The following is a 22,321-nucleotide window of genomic DNA, read 5'->3' as shown; positions in this document are numbered from 1 at the left end:
CAATGCAATCCAGATAACTGAAATGGTCCCCCCACATTGTCTGTGTTCAGGCCTTTCTGGAAACCTTTAATCGTCTAATTTTATAGGCAGTCATCAAGTTACCATGTGTGCTCTCTCTTTTTGAACGTCTGAGTTTGATTTTTTCTCACAATTTTTTTGCACTAAAAAAAATGGAATTAGAATTATGATTCAAAAACTGGAATGTCTGGTATTTATTATGTGCAAAAAACCCGAAACCTCAAATGTAAAAGTTTGCCATGTTAAAGCTTGCGAGTTTCTATAGAAGTCAATGGGAGCTGGCAAAGACAAGCCATATTTTCAATTCAAGATATTCGATTTTTATTCAAGTTGGTAAACTCGAAAATTTGAGGTATTCAAGTTAATTTATTCAAATGAGTTTACCACATTAATAAATAAGCGAGCAGTCGATATGCGAGTTTATTCAACAATCTTCAATTCACAAACTTGAAAACTGATAAATAAGCCTATAAAAGTTTTAAAATTTTTAAACAGGCCCAATCCATGAACCAACCAATATCCAGGGCCGGATTTAACTTCGCGGCGCCCCGAGGCCGCCCTCGCCCCCCCACGAGTGCGCATGCGCAATCGCGCGGCGCCCTCTCCCCCTGAGTGCGCATGCGCAATCGCACATTTAAACTCCCATACGGAGCAGTGGGGAGAGGGCGCCATTGCTCCGTATGGGAGCAAAATTTTAAAATTCTGTTGCGGCGGGGCGGCATGCCGCCCCTAAACTTGTGCCGCCCTAGGCCCGGGCCTTTGTGGCCTTTCCACAAATCCGGGCCTGCCAATATCCATAAAATATGGGACTGGCAGGCTGCTATACAGCGCTGAAAAGCAAACAAACTTTGTTTTATATGATTTTCTCACTAATGGGCAGATGTATCAAAGGACAAAAAGATAATAGAGCTCACCACAGAAAAGTTCACCCACTTTCTATTCATTTCTATGGGATTTTTATAATCATATTTATCAAATGGGGAACGCTATCTTTCACCAATTGATAAATACACTTCTAAAAATTCCATAGGAATAAATAGAGAGTGGGTGAATTTTTCTGTGGTGAGCTCTTACTTTGATAAATCTGCCCCTGTGTGTATGATCAGCTTGAGGCTACCGTCACATAGATATTTCAACTACAGGGCAACCGTGGAGAAAACACCGCTGATGTTGGAAATCAGCTTTGTGTACTCAGTGACAGAGTTTCATTAATGGCAGTCTTTGTCTGCATCGGTGATATCAAGGGGTTTTCTGCTCTGGTGTGAAAAAATGCATTGACAGTAAAAGGGCAAAGATTAGGTGGGAGATTTGGAGAATTTTGCCAGTTCCATGTTTTTTTTTACTGAGATATTCATTCATTTAATGAGATAATCATGAGATTATACATAGTAAATGTCTTTAGATACTTGAAATCATTAACAGCTATAAAATCTTACAAAATAGGAAAAACATGCTGCTTTCTAAGGAAACCGCGCATAGTGAACACATCTTCACTACATGTAGCTGTTCTTTAACAGAGGCTTACAACAATGACGCTAAATTTCCCTTATTGGGTATAGAGCACTGGTGATTGGTGCACAGGTTGCCTGTGCTTCCCCAGTGCTCCGGAACCAATTTACAGGCAGCTGGGCAGCATGCTGCCCTTGGGCCGGGCCTTGTAGCCTTGCCACAAATTCGGGCCTGACTATGAAATGGATCCTTTAATAAATAATACAGTGTACTTTGCTTTAATGCATCTTGTTGTTAAATCTAGTACATTCAAACAAAAAAGTGTACAAAACAGATGATAACATACAGACAGATAAATTTGTGCCAGGGCTATTATCCCAAAACAGGATCCTCTACTAAGTAAAGGTTCCCATACACGGGCCGACTATAGCTGCTGATATCGGTCCCTTGGACCGATTCGGCAGCTAATCGGCCTGTGTATGGGGAGAGCAGAGCGGCCTGGCCGACCGATATCTGGCCTGAAATTGGGCAGATCTCGATCGGCCAGGTTAGAAAATCCGGTCGGATCGGGGACCGCATCGGCTCGTTGATGCGGTCCCCGATCCGACTGCCCCATTGCCGCCCACATAATCCGATCGTTTGGCCCCAGGGCCAAACGATCGGATTATTATTTTTTTTACCTAAATGCTCCCCGATATCGCCCACCCGTAGGTGGGGATATCGGGGGAAGATCCGCTCACTTGGCGACATCGCCAAGCGAGCGGATCTGCTCGTGTATGGCCACCTTAAGTTCCCATGTCACAGAAAATAAAAGGATTTCTTAACACATTTATTTTAGAACAAACATTGGATAAATAAAATGCATACATGGATACAATGGATGTTTAAATTATTTATTTATAGTTTTGAATGCTGCTGATCACCCCAGACCTTTAATCCCTTCAATTTCATACAGTTATGCAATATTTAATCAGACAGTAAAAAAAAGGGGTAATGTAATTAAAAGTGAATTTGGCTACAGGTCTAGTAGCCCACAGCAACCATAGCATTTATAAATTAACTGTTAAAAATCAAACATTTGGTTGCTACTCATGGACAAATTATTGTTCCATTACCTTTAAAGGGCAAGTTAGCAAATGTAACTTTCTTAGATGGTGAGCAGGCTTCTGTGTCAGGCTAATGGCACATACAGTATTTTGGCTGGAACACTGGAAACTGGGGCAAGTCAGTTGCTCACTAAGGTTACAAGAAAACTGAATTTCCACTATACAAAAGCGTGGGAGAAAATCCCTATTGCAAAGGTATCTACATATGTGGTTTACTGTATATACTCGAGTATAAGCCTAGATTTTCAGCACCCAAAATGTGCTCAAAAAGTCACCCTCGGCTTATACTCGAGTCGGGTGCCATGGGTCCCTCCAAACTAGCACCCTCTGTCCTTTGTGTGCAAATTAGGCCACCTGCAACCAGACCCTCCAGTGCCCTGGCCCGCTCCCAAATTCATCTTCATCTACCATCCTCACTTTTCCATCCATTTTGCACTAGACATTGCACTTTATATTCTATATAAACTATATATCGTTTTGAAGGATTTTAACTCTTTGTGTTTTAGCTTGGTTGCTGAGTACTCTTATGGTATCATTGTTGATAAAACAATTGTTTTTGTTGACCCTCCACTTACAGAGCTAGTTTACAGTTTTAATTTGAAATATATATTTAAAAACATATACCCCACTGATGCCTCATTTAATGTAATTTTATTGGTATTTATTTTGATGAAACTTAGCAGTAGCTGCTGCATTTCCCACCCTAGGCTTATACTCGAGTCAATAAGTTTTTCCAGTTTTCTTAGCTAAAATTAGGTACCTCGGCTTATATTCGGATCGGCTTATACTCGAGTATATACGGTAATTATATTCTGGCACTTGTTATTGTGAAGGCACCAATTTATGAAATCCTTGCCCTTTAGAGTGTGACTGTAAGCTAGCATGAGACCGGTTGTGCACTCATTGGGGATCATTTATAAACTTTACACAACATATATTTATTGGCATACAGTCACGTTTTCCCCCAATCACTGAAATATTGCAGTGCTGTGCCCATCTTTTCCTTTTTTGCCATATTTAAAAAGCTTTTAAGGAGAATCACAGTGCGCATAGCAATTTGTAATTATGCTGAAATTACGTTATGCACATGAAATACACCAATTTTGTCCAGCTTTATAAATATTAACACTCTCAGGGTAAATATGTTCACTGTGTGAATCATTTTACACTGTGCGAAGTTTATAAATGGGCCCCAATAAATTTTTACCTTCATTACAAGTGCAATAATAATGCACGTATTGATGCACAGGCCTGCTGTGCAGCAATAAAAACTCCTTCATAAAAAAGCTATCTGTGCAGCTGTAATTAAATTATAGTTCATTGCTGATACTGCATAGCTAAATTTACAGTTCATTTTGCATGAAATAAATATACCTTTTTAAAGTGGATATTATTAAGGTATCTTAAGGTCTGACCCAGCAAGAAATGATAAAATCCTAAATATCATATACTCTGCACCTGCCCCTTATATTTCACAACAGTTACAGTTTTAATGATTACAAATAATATTCAGTTACAAATAGTCCTGAGTTATAAAATTTCCTCCTTAAAAAAAAAAATATATGCTCTTCATTTCATAGCAACTTTCAAAATGAATCTAAAGCTCTTTTTATGTTTTCCTGCTTTTCCATTCCTGCTCCTCCAATTCATTGCCTTAGGTCAGAGGCAAATCCCTATTTAAGTATGCATATAGACTTAACCAATCACAAGCCTGTGTGCTGGCTCTGTGGTAATTAACTAGAGAACCTCCTGGCAGGTGTCCTCCTTCTGTCCTGTGATGCTGATCAACAAGCAGTGACCGGGAGGCTCTTTCACTACTTGCAGCAAATCATAACCAACCAATCAATCATCAATTAGATTAGTCTAATGGAGGTAGTATAAGAAAAGTCACTTTCTGACTGGTTGCAATGGGTTACTGCATTGGGAAAATCTGTCCAGTTGCAATAGATGAGCCCCTTTGATGAGTCTTTTTGTTGTTTTTTTTTACACCTCACTTGAGTTGGTGGATGTACAAGGGAAAGTAGTAAATTTATTGCACCATGTGATGCATAACTGTAATAAAAGGATCCTGTATTTGTCAAGCAACCAATGGCAATAAGCCATCTAGGGTGTCATTCAGGGGTTTGTCAGGCATCTTGTCCTCTACTCTAAATGCTATCAGAAAACACGTTGTACACTGCATTTAAAGAGAGTGAGCAAATGCTTTAGAGCCACTTAAAGTGCTTTGCATTGTGTCACATTTATAAGGCTTTATGCATACAATACTTGTTCATGCACACCATGGATAATATTCAAAAATATTTTTTAACAGTTAAAGTTACAGCTACAACTAAAAATCGTGATTGATAACATTATATACTTGCTAAATTGTTGGCAACTATTAATCTGCACCTCAAATACTAACAAATTTATCTGGTTGTATATGACACTGAAACAGAAGAGTTTCAAAGGCAACCCGCCTGGAAATCATTTTCAGAAATGTGAAATAAACAATATGGTTGCCCGTGATACTGTAAATGTTATCACCCAGGCTTCTGTAATAAAAATAAATAGATCTGTACTGAAGCTGAACTGTTGCCAAGCAATTCTATCTTCTTTTCCCAAACTTTGATTTAATAATGTCAGTGAAAAAGAGCCGTTATAGGCTTTTATAGAAAAAGTAAATGAGATGGGCCAAACAGTAACAACATGCAATGTAATATTTCAGTACTTTTTTATAGTTCCTAGAAAATGTTTCATTTGGAAGTTAACCCAGGCTGCCGGTTTAATGTTTGTTGAAACCTTTTGTAGACAGCACACGTGGGCTGTGGAGTGCTTATATTTCTGTCTTTAACAGGCATTTCATATTTCCCCACTATCACTGGGAAAAATTCTTACAGAAGATGACTTTATTCATGCTTACATCTGCTCCAAAGAGCAGATATTGTAGCTCCTAAAGTGCACCAAGGGTAGACACTGAAGCTCCCAAACGTGCACCAATGCAGATATTGTAGTTCTGTAAGATGTTGGAGCAGCTCCTCAAACCAAGAGCTAGTTACAAAAATTGATTAAAAAAAACCTAATGTAATTGATGCTTGCAGCTGTGTACTAGTTCAATAGCACATTGAAATGATATTTGTTTTGACTGTCCTTTCCTTTCCTACTATTATGAGGGACAGAATTTCCTTATCATGGGCTAATAAGTCATATTATTTTGATGCTGTCCTTGTCTCCAAGGTCCTGTTTCTCTCTGGAGCTTATCGCTCGAAGTTATTTGCTTCAAGATATGACGAAGGATCTGTTTCAAAATAATCTTCCAGCTTCCACTGTAATGTTTCAAATGTTGGTCTCTCTTCTGGCTTTGCATTCCAGCATTCGAGCATGATTTTATACAGGTCATGGGGGCAGTTGAATGGTTTTGGGATTCTATAACCATTCTCCAACTTATCTAACGCTTGTCTTCCTGTCAAACCTGCAAGATAAAAAAAAAAATGAAAGGGTTAGCAGAAATCCATGTATTTTTAAAATCATTTTCATCAACATGCTCAGTGGGACTCCTTTCACTAAAGGATGACATAGTTTCCCGTGCTAACATGAAGAGGCCTTGATAAGCAATTAAAAAACATGAAATTAGTCAACTGGTGAGACTGCAGGTAAGCCTCATTCGTAATTGCTCTACTCACGCTGGGTTTCTTATTAAGGAGTTTTAAATGAAACAATAATTTCAGAAAACAGGAAAGTCTGGCAAACTGATGAAAACAAAATATATTTTTGTGTTGGCAACAATGATACGTTATATTGACTACAGCAGAGTTGTGCTGCAAAAAAAAAGTGCCATTTTAATTTTTAAACATTATTGTTCAATAGTTCTTTCTCAGCAAACTTGGAGAAACATATTTCCGAGCTGGCACTAATCTGTCTTTACGGCTAAAAAAATGAAAATTAGGGATAAATTAATCCATAGTTTCCATAGTTTTAGAATTCAGCCAAATACCGAATTTAAATATCCACATACACACTTATTGAAATAAAGGTTGTATATGAGGTATACTGATCCAATCGTATCAAAACTACATTAATAAATACATGGCCAGTGCCCAAAATTTACCTAAGGTAGATAATGACCTGGGTGTATGTAAACCCCAGGTCCTCTGCTAAGGGCCAGCACCCCCACACTGGAAATCACAGTAGTCAAAAGGAACTCACTTACACTGCAGTCTGGTTCGGGTGCTTGGAGCCCCGAACCCGTAGCCCAAGGGAGCGAAACCAAATCTTAAAAGAAAACGGCTCTTGAAGCACCACAACAGCCAGAGAAGTGCTTTAAAGCACGAAACGCGTCAGACGTTCTGGGTTTTTAAAAGGATGTGAATAAAGATCAGATTTTATTTATTCTCTGGCAGTTGTGGTGCTTCGAGAGCCGTTTTCTTCCAAATACCAAATCTACCACAAAAGATTCAACCGAATCCCAAAATTAATATAAGAAAAATTTTAAACCCAAATCCTGCCAAAAAAAAGTCCTAAGATTCCCAAACCAAAATCCTGCACCTAATCCCAAAGCAAAGCCTGGATTTGGTGCACCCACAAGTATAATTTATGCCATGATGAACTGTGCTTACTTAAGTAACTCATTGCATGGGCTACACGGTGCATTACCAAACAAACTTTAGCCTATTATTTTGTTTGTATAGTAATAAAAAGACAAAGATCAAGAGAAAAACCGGTGGAAGAAACGTCTACATTGGTAATCACAAACTTACCAGGATATGGCATCTTCCCGTACGTCACTATTTCAAATATAAGGATGCCAAAGGCCCAGACGTCAGACTTAATGGTGAATCTGTTGTATCTGATAGCTTCTGGTGCTGTCCACTTCAGAGGAAGCTTTGTATCATTTTTTGCCTCATAAACATCCTCACCCTTATTGTTGGAAAAGAAAATATGTCAGGAACATAGACAATTATTTCCAATGTGCCAATTTGTCACCGGTTTACACATTTTGCTTCTCCATTTTGTTGATGTTAGCAATAAAATCAATGTAGGGGCCACTTATCTCAGACATGTGCCCTAATTAAGCTCCATGAACATATGAACTGGAGGTTTCCATGCATGTGCAATGGATATTCCCTATTTTTCAAAAGTTTTATTTTTATCTTGAAATATAGCAGAGAAGGGACATGACAATGTAACCCATTTTTTCCTGACAACCACTATTTACTAGTAATTTCACTACTGTAATACACTGGGCCTGCATTTGCTTTATGTTTTCGATATCTTGAATAAGAAGATTGTCACATTTGGGCTTCATATAATTAAACATCAGGAGGAAGGACATACTATTTTGTTGTTTTGTGACTGGAACATTTTGCACCTTCCAGCTCCAAGAACACAAAGAACATGGAGCCAGATATACACAGGTGGAAAGGGGATTTTTACTGGAGGAAATTTTGCAGATTAATAGAATTGTTGGCCCTGGAGAGCTGGGATGATGTTTTAGCAAGAAAGTTTCTTTAAAAATACAACCCTGATGTTGCTGGAATACAGCTCCCAGCATGCTTTAACCCTTCAAAATGTGTTAAAGTATGTTTGGATTTGTAGCTCAGCAACCATTTTAGTGAAGTATGGTTGAGAAACAGTGCTTAGAAGCCCTTTAACAAAGTCCTTTAAAAGGTCAAGTCACACAGTACCTTGAAAACTCTGGCTAAGCCAAAATCTGCCACTTTGTAAACACCATTTTCACCGACAAGTACATTTCTGGCTGCCAGATCTCTATGAATGAAGCTTTGTGTTTCCAGGTAAGCCATTCCTGAGGCCACCTGCGCAGCCATGTCCACCTGGTTAGGAATATGGATTGATGTTCCGTTATCATCTGCAAAATAAATTCCAGCATTTTTATTACTAGGGTTCACTTTGATAAAATTCAGTTCAGTTACTTTTCCCGCAGTTTCTCACAGACCTGTTTATCATTTGCTTCTCCATTATCTATCTCCCCCCCCCTCCATCCCTGGATAGTTCTCATATACGTACCGATAATGATCTTTCCTGTGACCATATGATATTTAGTAGATTACACGGTTACTCACAGCAAGCAGTCATTTGTTTTTACAGTTGTGACTAATGCTTTATTTTGAGCTCTGAGTAACTGGTATGCTCCTATTAGGTGAGGGGAGAGGCTCCATTTTTACCAGGATAATTCATTATATTGTATTACTTTTCGAAAGCAGCAATATTTCACAACATTGCTGATACATAGGGGCACATTTACTAATCCACGAACGTCCGAAAAGCGTCCGAATGCGTTTTTTTCGTAATGATCGGTATTTTGCGACTGTTTCGCGAATTGTCGCAAATTTTTCGAGCTCGAAACTAAAAAGTCGCGACAATTCGCGAAAGTCGTAATGGCTATGAAAAGGTAGCGTCAATTCACAAAAGTTATAATGGCTATGAAAAAGTTGCGACAATTCACGAAATTTGTAATGGCTATGAAAAAGTCGCGACAATTCACGAAATTTATAATGGTTATGAAAAAGTCGCGACAATTCGCGCAAGTCGTAACGGCTACGAAAAAGTCACGACGGTGACGAAAAAATTGCAAAAAATACGAAAAAGTCGCAAAATGTTCGTTTCCAATCCAATTTTTTCCCATTTTGGATTCAGATTCGTGGATTAGTTAATCAGCCCGTAAGTATTGAGATTTTAGCTTGGACAAAATATATCTTAATTTCTCAAGGTAAAGGCCTTCTCTGATTATTTTGAGTAAGTTAAATTCTGATGTCCGATAACAGTGAAATATATAATGGCGTTTTAAGCAAAGATCTTATTTTTTTCTTCATGACATTTTTCTCTTGGTCCAATTTTTGTAATCTGTCAGTGACAGAGTATTCCACAGATTTAAACTATTTACATTTTTTGCAGTTCAAACCAATCATAACAAAATCTAAAGAAAAACAATAATTTAAAAGAAAAACAAACAGGGATGTGGTAGACCTTTATATAAAAATTGTGGGAAGGGGTTATATTTTAAATGGTGATACTTCAAAAGGGCACTTGCAGCCAAATGTAAGTAGAGAAAATCAATAATACAGAAGACTGTAGCAGCTGCAAATGAGCCAATGCCTGCCATACAAACAGAGCCCAGACTGTTTACAAATCTGAGGTTTTTGTTCTTTCAGTAACCGTAATATTTGGTAGGCAATTCCAGATCATTTAGCATATACTGTGTGTTCATCATCTTGGAACAAAACCAATTCTCTCTACTTGAGTGAAGCATGTTTCTCATATGGCTCAAATCAAAGTTAAACTGCCAAATTATTTTGCAAGATACACATAAGACTACAAAAAATCCAAAGGGACTGTACCAAATTTTATTGACATCAATATATGCTGTATATATAGGCTACCTTTTGGACTCTGAGACCTAAGTCTTTCCTTTATCTAATGACCATTTAATACTTTCTTCATATGCCAAAACTTAAATCAGATTTAGAATTAATCTGTAGCAACATACCACTCTACATTTCTGTCATTTACCATCTAATCTTGGATCTTGAGTTATCTTTTTCTCATTCATGCTTTGCCACTACACTTACCCTGCCATACATCTATCGAGAACATGACACATATTTGCTTATTTCCTCCACTTGGAGTGATTAGGAATGACCATTTTATTGACATAAGCATCGCCTTAATTCCTTTTTAACCTTTAGTGCATCTTACTGACTAAATGGACAGCACATCCCTGAGCATCTGAATGTACTAAATGAAGGAAACAAATGGTGGTAGGTGTGAACAGGTAGCATAGCTTAATAACAACAATAAGCTTAATAATAAGGTTAATAACATAGCTTAATGATTGCTGTAAACCATCTTGCACTCTTTTATTGTTAAGGAAGTAGGCATAGCTTTTACAGTCACAACAAGCAGATCAGACACATGGGGGCATATTTATAATACTGTGTAAGCCAACATCACTGGTGACATCAGCAAATAAATTTGGATGGTCACCAAAAGCAAAAATCTGATTGTTTGCTATGATCAACATCATCTGTGATGTTGGCTTACACACTATAATAATTATGCCCCTATGAATGTATGTTACTTTTTTTTTCTGAGTGAAGTCCCTGGTTGATCAAAGTCGAATGAGCTGTTCCTTTCACATTTTTTTCTCTCTGTCTGAACTGAGATGAGATAGTATGAACAGCAATGAGAGTTAGGGCTTGGCTTATTGAAAAGAGGTCACCAATATAATAACTATTCATCAAGGTGTAAAGTAGTTTATTTTGGGAAAAACATGATTTACTGTATGTCAGAAAAAAGTTATGGCCAATTTTAGCACTTGCTGTGGGCGGTATGCTAGTGACTCATACTTTCCACTTTCTATTAAAAACTATCATCTGAGAACATATATATTACTAATTACGTATATTACAAAATCATATATTATAGATCCAATGCTTACTTTGGAGATAAGAAAGCAGACTTCCATGTCTCATGAGTTCAGTTATAATATATACTGGCTCTTCCAAAGTACAAACTGCTTGGAGTTGGATAAGTTTTGGATGTCTAAGGTTCTTCATGAACTGCGCCTCCCGTAAGAAATCCTGTGGATTCATGGTTCCTGACAACAACAAAAGAGAAAAAAAATGAAGAAGCAACTCTCACTAACATTCTTAATAAAGCAAAGGCATGGGAAATGAGGAGGGGGCCCCCAAAAAAATGTATTCCCAGCATATGCGTCGGAACGGGGGGGTGGGGCATCTACTTCATCACTTTATTATGTGATCTGTTAATGTATAAAATGCTTAAAGTTCCTTTCTATTTTAGTTTTATCATATCCATACAGAGTAGAAAATATGTGCATTATACAAAAGGCACACCTACTGTAAATATAAGGGTATCAGAAATCACCTTTGAGTTCTGCAACCTGACAAGATATGGCCAGACATACCTGTTTTTAAAGTCTTAATAGCCACTGGTATAGTATTGTTCCATAATCCTTCCCATACTTCACCAAATTGCCCTTGGCCAAGTTTTTTCAAAAACTTCAGAGAGTTTCTGTTAATCTCCCAGTGATCTGCAGTGTGGTAGCACAGGTCTGGAGGAAGAGGTATTCCTGTCTAGTAATAAGAGGGAAAATGTTAATAGACTTGTATATATTAGAGTGTAATAAATACTCAATTTAAAAGTACAGTATGTAGGGTTACCACCCTGTTCGGGTATGGAATTCTGGTCAGGGGGCAGGTCAATGTTGTGGATAGGGAGGTGACATTTTGGGGTGGTGCAGTGACATCAGGAGACAGGGCTATCACTTTAGAGTCCTGTCTGGATTTCCTCATTCCCAAATCCAGACAGGCAACATTGACACGGACAGCCCTTTTCAAAAACTGGTGAAAACTGGACAGGTGACAACCCTAATAGTGTATTTCATATTAAACATTGCTGCTTTAATAGAACTTCTTTATAAATCTGTCTCAAAATGTTTGTACCCATATCTACTGGGGTCATTTATAAATACTGGGCTAATTTGAACCTGAGCAGTAACCCGTGCAACCAATCAGATGTTTGCTTTTATTGCTATACCTGTGCCTGTCTGAAAATGCAATGAGTTACTATGGGTTGCTGTACCAATGTTTATAAAAGAGCCTCATATCAATTGCTGGAACTCGACATGATACAAGTTACTAATCACCTTATAATATCACTTATTTCTATTACATTTTCTGCTTCAGTTGATACATGACTCTCACCCCCCAGCCGTGCTGGAATTAACAAAAAAAGCTTTGTTTTGTGGGTAAAACAATATGGTGATTTGCAGCAGTTTTTTTTTCTTTGCACATTGCACTTACATTAATAAATAAGTCTTACCATGTAAATTCAGTTCAATAAAGATAATAGCAATACTATCTGACAGGTAATTAGATTGAACACAAGGGGGCCAACTTTGAATTTAAATTGAGTTATTCCTTATAACCAGTTCTTTATGTACATAAGCAAGACCAGCACAAAAATAGAAAGCAAACATTGCGAACTGACAAAGGGGCACACCCAAACCAGAGCTGTCTACCAACCTTATGTCATGAGCAAAATAGGCCTTTTTGAGAGCTTATTTCATGGCTTAAAAAATCAGGATTGGATCATTAGCTTCCTCATGACATGGGGTTGGTTGACAGCGCTGCCAGACATGTAAATCACTTCAGAACTTTCCATTCTGAAGTGCTTTTTATCTGTGTGCTTTTATATTTCCCAATAGAAATGCCAGTAATGGTGGCGTCTGGAGGATACTGTACGTGCTTATTACCATTTTTATGGCAAGGTAAAAGGTTTGTTGGTTTATAAAGAAAACAGAATCAAAAACATTTATTACCGTTATGCATGGCTTTAGGAGTTTGCAGCACAGTCCTTCCTCTCTTTTACCGTAATATTCAACAAGCTCATTCATAGATACAAATTTACTCTTTGAAGTTATGTAAAACCCGCCATCATCAAGTTTTCTTAGCCTATAATGTTTCACGGCGATTCCATCAAACACTGAAAAATACAAAATATTTGTACAGTAATTATACACTTGCGCACATTTATGTTTCAGGGAAGCAAAGGAGTGCTTTGTTTTTGTTTCTTTGCCAGGTCTGGTGTTTCTACTGAATGCCATATATTTATTGTATTTTACTAATGCATATGCAATGCAAAGTGGAATAGTTTGCAGCTAATTTGCAGCCTAATATACAAACCCCCCTTCAATACTCAAGCTACCTGACACATTGTCCTTCAGGTACATCCTTGGTTCCACACTAAGAAGTTACCTCTGTTTCACATTCAGAGTGTGATTTAACTGTTCCTAATCACCCAAGATTCAAGTGTAATCAGTGTGTTACAGTCACTCTGAAGTCCTGAACTGACAACAAAAAAATTGTGATATATCTAGTTCAGTGAAAATTAGCAATTTTGCAATGGTATAACCTAGACAGAGCAAAATAAAATATTTTGCTAGCAGGAAACAAAAATGTACACTGGAGACAAATTGAAGCAGGGCAAGCTCTGGTTGGCCACTTCCACCGTGGAATGAATTCCAATGCAAATGTCAATTCTAAATATTGTGTGGTTATAAGCCAATTTTAGTTTTTCAAGATCATGTTTTAATCATGTTTGAAATGAGCAGAAGTGGGTAGAAGATTGGTGCCCACTTCTGTGTTAAGAGGTCTTTTGGATATTACGGCTCATTATGGTAGGGTAAAAGTTTAAGGAATACTTTTATGTTTTTTGCCCTAAATGCACCTTGCCTTCCCTTCATGGTGTCAAGCACTGTAACCTTTTGTATAGAGTTCAAAGAGTTGCTCCTGATAGTGGCAGGTTCAGCTTATGGCTACTGTGTAAGGGGCAAACATAAGTTCAGTCTATGATTGTCTACATGCATGTCCCCTGTGTATATCAATTCAATTTTGCACCCTTTAGTACGTGCCCTTACCCTTAGTAAACTACTCCTGTTTGTTTCCCCCTAGTTGATAGAAAAGTATTGCTTAAAAGCTTTTTCTTATTAAAAAAAATCACTGTTCTGCATTAAGTTAAAGTAAATTCATTTGTGGGCCACCTATTAAGCGTGACCTAGTAGGTACTGTTCGAAGCACCATAGGCCCAGGCTCTGCAACTCTGTAACTACTTTGAACCAAAGCAAAGCAGCATTTTTTTCTTTTTTTAAATTAATTTTCTTGTTTCTTGGCAACTATGCACCAGCCTACATATATGTGCCAGTCTACCTGCACTGTTTGGAGAATAGTAGTCAGCACCAAGCCTTGTGATTAGTTAGAAGTAGTGCAGGTTCCCCAATGGCCACTTTCCATCGGCACATCCAGGTACAGAAGAACAGGAACAGCACCTCTTGTCTTTGTAGATTAAAATGCCTTTATTGCAAAGTTTTTTGGGGCAAACAACAACAGCAGCAGCAGCAGCAGCAGCAGCAATGTTTCAGGTCACATAAGACCTTTTAAAAAGGTCTTATGTGACCTGAAACGTTAGCAATGTTTCAGGTCACATAAAACCTTTTAAAAAGGTCTTATGTAACTTGAAACGTTGCTGCTGTTGTTGTTTGCCCCAAAAAACTTTGAAATAAAGGCATTTTAATCTACAAAGACAAGAGGTGCTGTTCCTGTTCTTCTGTACCAGTCTACCTGCACTGTACAGCCTTTTCCACCTGATACCAAAAGCTAAACACCCCATATCACCAGCTACGCAATATAAGTGTTTTGTGTAGACCACAAAAAAAGGCAGGCATATACTGTCATTCTTTTTTAACATTACTCAGCACTGTTTTGAGATACAAATGGATTTTTTTATGACCATGACCTTTTAGTGGATAAAGGAAGAGCTAATGTACCATATTTTATGTGTTTATCTTAAAGCCACTATTCTATGGCCAGTTTGTTTTCTTTTTAATCATCATTCTTCCACAGAACAGAAATGCAAGCATTCCGCTGGAGTTAGGCTAAAAAAAATGTTTGAACAAAGACAGTTCCAGATATATGGGAATAAAAAAGGTGTTGTTCAGCTTCAGTAAACAGTTTAATTAGAATCTGAGTACATTTGTGTTAGAAATGGATGGTTATATTTGTACTTTATGGTTTTGTTTTCTTGTTTTTTAATTGTACCTTTCGAAATTTGAAATCCAAGCAAGGTATATTGGTGTATAAAGTGATGTTTAGAGAAAATGACTTCATTTGTAGGATGTGCTATAAGTACATATAAAAGTGAACATATAAAAGTGCAACATACTCTACAGCTTACGGGCATTTCTATACACATTGAATTACCATAACAATATATTAACAGATGTTTTGTTTCTATTGTCATTGCATGCATAATCCTTTTGATTTTTTTTTTTATATAAAATAGTATTGTGTATATATATATATATATATATATATATATATATAGCCAAACAGATAAAGACCACTTTTACTATGATTAAGCGCTGGGTAAGCATGAAATGCGTTAGGCAATATATGTAAGGGGTTATTGTTGTTTTTTTTAATGGTTTGAAATAAATTTATATTATTTACTAACCTAGAGTGGTATATGAGTTTATAATTGTGTTTAGTTGTTTTACCCTCCATTGATCACTAGGGGGAGTCCCTTGTATACCACCTAGTGTAGTGCATGCCTATATTGACTTTAGTTCTTCGGATTTCTACAAGCCCAGCATGGATACAACATGATATCTGAATCATAACATGTCACTCCTGGACCCCCTGCAAAACATTTTTAGTGGGTCCTTCCTCCAGGTTTTATTACTACCCCCTTTTCTTTGCCTGCAGGGGCATAAATCTGATGACGTGGGTGCAGGCAAGAGAAAAGATCCTTAATAAGCCCACTTTTTCCCATGCTAATAGGGAGGTATTCAAGTGAGCCCATACAGTAACAAAAGGCCACCAACTTTGTTAAGATAAGAGGAGTCTTTAGTAAATGTCAGCCTATGTCCAGTACAGAAAATATTAATGTATCTATAATATGAAACACATATTATTAGCAAGAAGTTTCAGCACCAAAAGGTGCATATAAAGGCTGCCGTCTACAGTCAGATATATATATATATCTTATTTGGGTATCCACAAAGATGAATAAGTGAAAGAGTAATTATATGATACAGGGGCATTTAAGTTGGATTATGGGTGGATGTGCTTTAGTTGCATAAAAAAAGAGATGTCATGGCTCAGAAAGACAGGCATGGAGCAATGCAGGAGCCAGAGGTTAAATATATCATCATCTATTTATGATAATGCTAAGCGTTAATAAGCAGGGCCTTCTGTACCTCTTGTAGGGTTTACATGTACATGTAATTTTAATGTATGTACCCTTCTAAGAACACACAACACTCCTATACTATACATATGTAAAAAGTACTCTAATCAGTGCAACATTGCTCCAAATGAGCCCTCAGGTCTTTCAGGGAATATATATTTAGAAAAATAATTCCCCCCCAAACATTAGGAATAAGATATTTTGCATAAAGCTGATTATCTGTGAGTGCACCTCTAGGCTGGCCCCCCTGCAGTTGAATGCTGTTTAGGTACAAACTGGATATCTTGTAAGTGTAAGAAACTCAGTCTTCTAGCCTGTGACCCCAAGTCATTATTAAATCAGTGTAAAGTGTTGCACACTTCTACCTATTGATATACATATTAGGTGAGCTGGCAGCACAAGGCACTGGCATTTAAAGCCTGCACACTGGGGGATGCCAAACAGGGCTAGAAAATGCAGCCTTTGGCAAATACATATTATTTAAGATACATTGGGAAATAAAGAAGGACCCAGGAGGAGCCTGGGCATGGAGCCCAAACAAGAGGCAGAGCTACTAGAGGATATGAAGGACTCCAATCCAAAAGAAACTATTAAGAAAAGCAGGTGGGTGCTGCACTTGCTGAGCTCAGCCTAGGTAAAAGTCATGGAGTACCACATAGCACAAATACACACTGTGAACTCCAGTGCACCATCCCCCAAGTATATATCTGTGAGTAGACTGCCTTTAAAAGTTTATTAGCAAAAAGCATGTGGACCTGGGTATGCCTGCTACACGGGGTAGTTGCCTTTATGCTAAGAAGGGTACTTCAGGGAAAGTAGCACTACTTCTTGGGAAGGGACATGTGCCAAGAACTGAAATAAAGTTGTGGGTCAAGAGACTGTGTTAGTCATGAAATTTATGCTCTTAATATTCTTCTTATTTTTAGCCTATCTGATTTTTTTTCGCTATGTTTATTATGCCTTATGAAGTAAAGGTCAGCAGATAAGTGACATACTTATGTATGATGCTTTTTATCATTGGGGCAATTATTTTTATTAATTTAATGGCATGTGTCAGCAGAGTAATGATGTTTTAATTTCAGTCTAATAAAACAGTCCAGAGGATAAAAGTGAATCTGGAATGAAATGCTAAAACATCCTTGGAAAGAATATTAGTTTGTAAGTTTAAAGACACGTAAGTACAATGCAAAAGTCAGCAATCGCCCATTTTTTGCACTTTGTCCCCTGTGTTCTGCATTACGTAACTTGCCACAGTCCTCCACACTCCACCTACTGCTGCTCTCTGCTCCAAGTGGTGAATATTCTATCAGGGGCACAGTGCAGAGGGCAGCATTCCCTGGGAGCAAGTGCTTGGTAAGTGAGTACTTAGGGAGGGGACTCTTGAGACCCTTAGTGCTCCAGCACTTACTCTCTGGGAATAAAAAATTACCCCTGTAGTCTATAATGATTAACACAAATTTATGATGTGCCAGCATATACTGGACATATTTATTAGAATAGAGGGGTACATGTATCAAACATACAAAATATATATTAATAATGACAATCACAGGAGGTGAATATGGCCATTCTCATTCGAACCTGCAGTCTGAAACTTAATTTAGACTTTTTTTGTTACTTTTCTCAGTTGCTATTAGTTTTTATATTCGAATTGTGAAAGTCTTATCTCAACCCATTTTAGAGTTATAAATGGACATAGAGAGCAAAATACCAATTAAAATTGATACTTAAAAACTAGTGAAAGGTGCTTCTCTCTGCCCAATATGGCACTCAGCTCCTTATTACCCTTTATTTAACCAAGCAAGAAAATGATTTTGTCAGATGACAAATGTACTGCAATAGCTGTGCTGCAACAAAAATTGGATTTTACTATTTTAATTACTATGTCATTGTTTATTTATTGGTGTAGGATTAGAATTTAATTTCCAATCCAATTTTAATACAAGAAGTCTAGAATTAGAATGGAAATATCGTATTGGGTTTGCCTATAACTGGAAATTAATGGTACCTTTCAAGGAGAAGCTTTTCAGTCATAAATGAATGAATGGAGCTTTAATAGGATATTTGTTTGTGTAATCAAATGCAACTTGTTCCTTTCAGATTATTAAGTTGTCTATAATAGATCTTCATTGCCTTTGCCAATTTTTTTACAATTAGACGCTGTTAATTAGCATGGTGAGCGGGTACATTAGCACGGCTTGAAATAAATCTGATCGCTGCAATCTATACATTTCTTTCTTACCGAACAAGAAAATTATTAAACTAAATGATTACTTTTCTAGGTAAAGAAATTATTATTCCATTTATTGTTTCCGTGTACTCAGATGAAGTGCTTGTAAGTAAAATGTTCTTCATTAAGAAGACAAGTTTTCTACTACAGTTATCTCAGCTCAGCAGCAATACTCAGAACGTCTCCATGTGTCCTTCTAAGGAATTTACAAATAACTGGACATGTCTGTTAATATCTCATGAGAGCTTTCTGTTCAGTGCTGTAAAGCTTTCACGTGTGGAGCCCTTCCTTAGTTATACTTTCATTATCATAATTTCACTTCTCGATATTGTACTGCGCCAACCATATGGAAACACAGATTTGTTTCTGCTTCATTAACTGCTGAAAAAATAAAAGTTTCAACTCAAAAGGATTTTATAATCTCATATTTTCTGGCAGAACAGTGATAAGCACAGAGCAATAGCTATGCTGGCTGATTTAATAGTATCCCTTTGTACAGGGTGAGTTAAAACCTAAAGAGCTTTTTTTGATATGGATAGTTCGGTGGTTCCATTTACAACACAATTTGTCTGGCCACACCTCAAATTTCAAATTACCCCTTGGATTAATAGGCTATAATATAACAGACCACAAGAGGAGATGATACATATTCTATAAAGCCAGATAGCATGAACGATAATAGCAACATAAATTAAATCAAAATAAATTAAGAATTGCAAGGCACGTGAAAGGTGCAAAAGATGCCCCCGTCACATGGCTATTCTTCCCCCCCCCCCCACCACCAACCCCACCAATTTATGGCTTTGCCACAAATCTGGGCCTGCTTACTTACTTTTTCACCCAATAATACACAGATAAATTATGTGCAAACAATCCCTATCCTGCCCCCTAGCTGCAGTCTGTTTTTTAGGCTTACAGATAAGGAGGACCTCTTTCCACAGTGGGGTTTATCCATAGACTGGTAACTAGCCTTTTTGCTTTCTCGATTGCTCTCAAGATCGAGACTCATGAAACATGAAAGAACTTTCATTTTGAATGTTTGCCCTATTTAAAGATTTAGGCCTGACATCTGTGCAACAATCCGAAAAAGTAGAGGTTTTGGTGTGACGTATCAAAAAAGGCGCAGTTTTGCAACTTTTCTGCAACTTTTTCCAGCACTTACTTTTTCAGTTCAAACTTTTTAGTAAATGTCAGACATTTGCGAAAATTAGTTTATTACAATTATTGAATAGAAAAAATTAGAAACAGAGTAAAATACATAGGAAAGTGAAACAAGCAAGAATCTAAACTCTTTTTTAATATTGAATTTCGAAGAGTGTTTAAACGTGCAAAGCCATTTATAAAACTAGTGCTGTCTTCTGTATATGTTTTTAGGATGAGAGCACTATCCTGCATGATCATTTACTACTATGGTTGTAATATTTGGCCTCAGCAACAAGTGGACAAGGCAGTGGGTCAATGACATCAGACCTGGGGCAGTGATGTATGGGGGCAGGACCATGACATGTGGGATATTTTTGTGCCATGTGGGGACAGGGCTGTGAAATTAAAGGTCTGGCCTGGACAGGGATTCAAAATAGGCCCTGGTATTTCAAGTACACAGAGGCCCAAACAGCCCCCTACCAGCCCAATAAATAGTGACTGTGTGGCATCATACAGCAACCCCGCTCAGTGACGTCACCCCCCCCGGCCAGAGATTGGAACAAGAACCCTAGCTATGATTCAAAAAGTGCATTTCAAGCACACAGAGGCCCAAACAGCCCTCCACCAGTCCAATAAATAGTGACTGTCTGTGACATCTTAGAGCAGCTCCTCTGGCATTTGCCAGAATCTAAAGATTTCCAGCCTAGGCCTGCACATAGGGGGCAGGGCTGTGATACTGGAGGTGGGTCTTGGCAAGATTTTTGTTCAGGTTTCACAATGATCAAACCCAACAGACTGCTTTAAACCATACAGCCCCAAGAATGACACGTGGTGTGAAAAAATTGGCTAATTTTGTAATTTACAATTTACAAAATTTACAATGAAAATTTCTGGCACATTTATAGATAATGCATTATTATGTAACAATACAGCAGCATTAGAATAGGAAAATCTACAGTTTGAATTCAAAATTTTAACTAAATTTAAGATGTATACATACCAGAAAGAGAGTATTCACCCTTTTGGCTTTCACTTTCTCTGATTAAAAAAGATCCGGTTGTATTGCCTGGTCGCACTAACAGTCTTTCAGCTTCTGACCGCTTTATGTCTTTAAAAAACCACCTGAAACAAATGTGAAAGATAAGACTATGGTTTGTTTATGTAGAATATGTAGTATAATAACTGTATTTTCTTACTATTTGGAAAAGGATGGGTATATAAGGAATAATGCACCCTCTACTGTAAAAAAAGGATATTATAAGTCAAAAAAGAGTTCTGTGTCCATATACTTCTATACAGGTGACTTCTAAAATCCTTATATTTTACAACATGGGGTACATTATTTGCTATAATACAAACATTTCAGTGAGTCATGTTGCAAAAATGACATCACTAAGCAATGATGATAGCTGATGACATCACTAAGTACTGTTTATAAGGTTATAATTTATAGGATATTAATGGGTCTTATGTATTGTATATAAACTACAATTGAAAAGCACTATAACATATAACCTACTGTACACTGGCAATGTACAACAGAAGTTATATTTCTTCGCCTACTTCCCTACAAACTACATGGGCCAAGTAAAACTGCTTTCCCAGTGCTCCTGAATATACAATTTAAAAGAATGTAACTTTGCTTCCTTATTCTAAAAGAAAACAAAAGTATTGATGCATATGGTAGATTCTGTTGCAATGTTGAAAAACTTGAAGCAGGGATATAACTTGACCTGTTGCCCCCCTCCACAAAAACTTTTTGTGGGCCCCATGTACCACCTACAGCCCACAGTCCCTCCACTCCACTCTGACCAGTGGGTATTAAGTATAATACTGGTCCTTACAGGCAGATCTCTCTCAATCATTTACGTGCAATGGGGACTGCTGTCCCTGGATTGGGCTGCAGTCAGTTAAGTGAAAAATCTCACTCATTAAAAACACTTATGTCTGCAGAGTACCCACAGCAGCCTATATCTGTTGCCAAAGCGCACTTGCACTGAAAGTATTGGGCGCACACATCTTTCTCAATCTGGACACTCAAAATTATGATAACAAGACTTCAAACATGTTTGCCTAATTGCATGGAATTTGCATTGAACTAAAAGCACAATTACTTTGCCCCTGCCCAAGGTCAGACTGGGGGTGCAGGGCCCACTGGGGCTGCCACCACAGGGGCACCGAACCCCCCCAAGGGACCCCCCCCCATGGTCCCCACACCCCCCGGCCGCCTACCCCCGAATATGCATTCTTAGGCGCAAAGGAGAGGGGGACCTGCGGGCCCGGAGTGCCCAGCAGGGATCAGTTCCTGGTGTCCCGCTGGTTCAGTTCGACCCTGCCCCTGCCAAACAAAATGAGACTGAATTTATAGGGGTATGCTGCATTGTGGGTAAAAAAACATGCCAATTGTGTCTGAAATTGCACTTTGCAAACTGCATTGGCAAAACTAAATGACCCCTAATGATTCAAAGTAGAAATCCTGCCTGCTCTGCATACACCTCGTCTTCATTTATCTGGTCATTATTGGTGGAACTGGCATGCAAATAACAAATTGTCACTTTAAAGTAGATAAATTGTTGTAGCTTCTTAAAGATGGGTAAGAGAAACCTGAATG

The 22,321-nt window shown here is 37.8% G+C and overlaps 1 protein-coding gene across 1 annotated transcript in view; it reads right to left on the bottom strand.

Annotated features, from left to right (window-relative positions):
- Positions 1-5,269: 5,269 nt before the first annotated feature.
- The window catches only part of frk (fyn related Src family tyrosine kinase), a 38,984-nt gene continuing 21,932 nt past the window's right edge, over positions 5,270-22,321 (bottom strand). The window contains exons 2-8 of the mRNA XM_002938303.5: positions 20,711-20,832; positions 12,913-13,076; positions 11,497-11,665; positions 11,008-11,166; positions 8,237-8,418; positions 7,310-7,469; positions 5,270-6,024 (exon numbers count right to left, since the gene is read on the bottom strand). Of these exons, the coding sequence (XP_002938349.1) occupies positions 5,810-6,024; positions 7,310-7,469; positions 8,237-8,418; positions 11,008-11,166; positions 11,497-11,665; positions 12,913-13,076; positions 20,711-20,832 (1,171 nt within the window). The 3' untranslated portion in view covers positions 5,270-5,809. The remainder of the gene's footprint in view (positions 6,025-7,309; positions 7,470-8,236; positions 8,419-11,007; positions 11,167-11,496; positions 11,666-12,912; positions 13,077-20,710; positions 20,833-22,321) is intronic.

Source organism: Xenopus tropicalis, chromosome 5 (assembly GCF_000004195.4).
Source record: "Xenopus tropicalis strain Nigerian chromosome 5, UCB_Xtro_10.0, whole genome shotgun sequence".
Classification (NCBI taxonomy): Eukaryota; Metazoa; Chordata; class Amphibia; order Anura; family Pipidae; genus Xenopus; species Xenopus tropicalis.
This window is presented reverse-complemented; position numbering and strand designations above follow the sequence as displayed.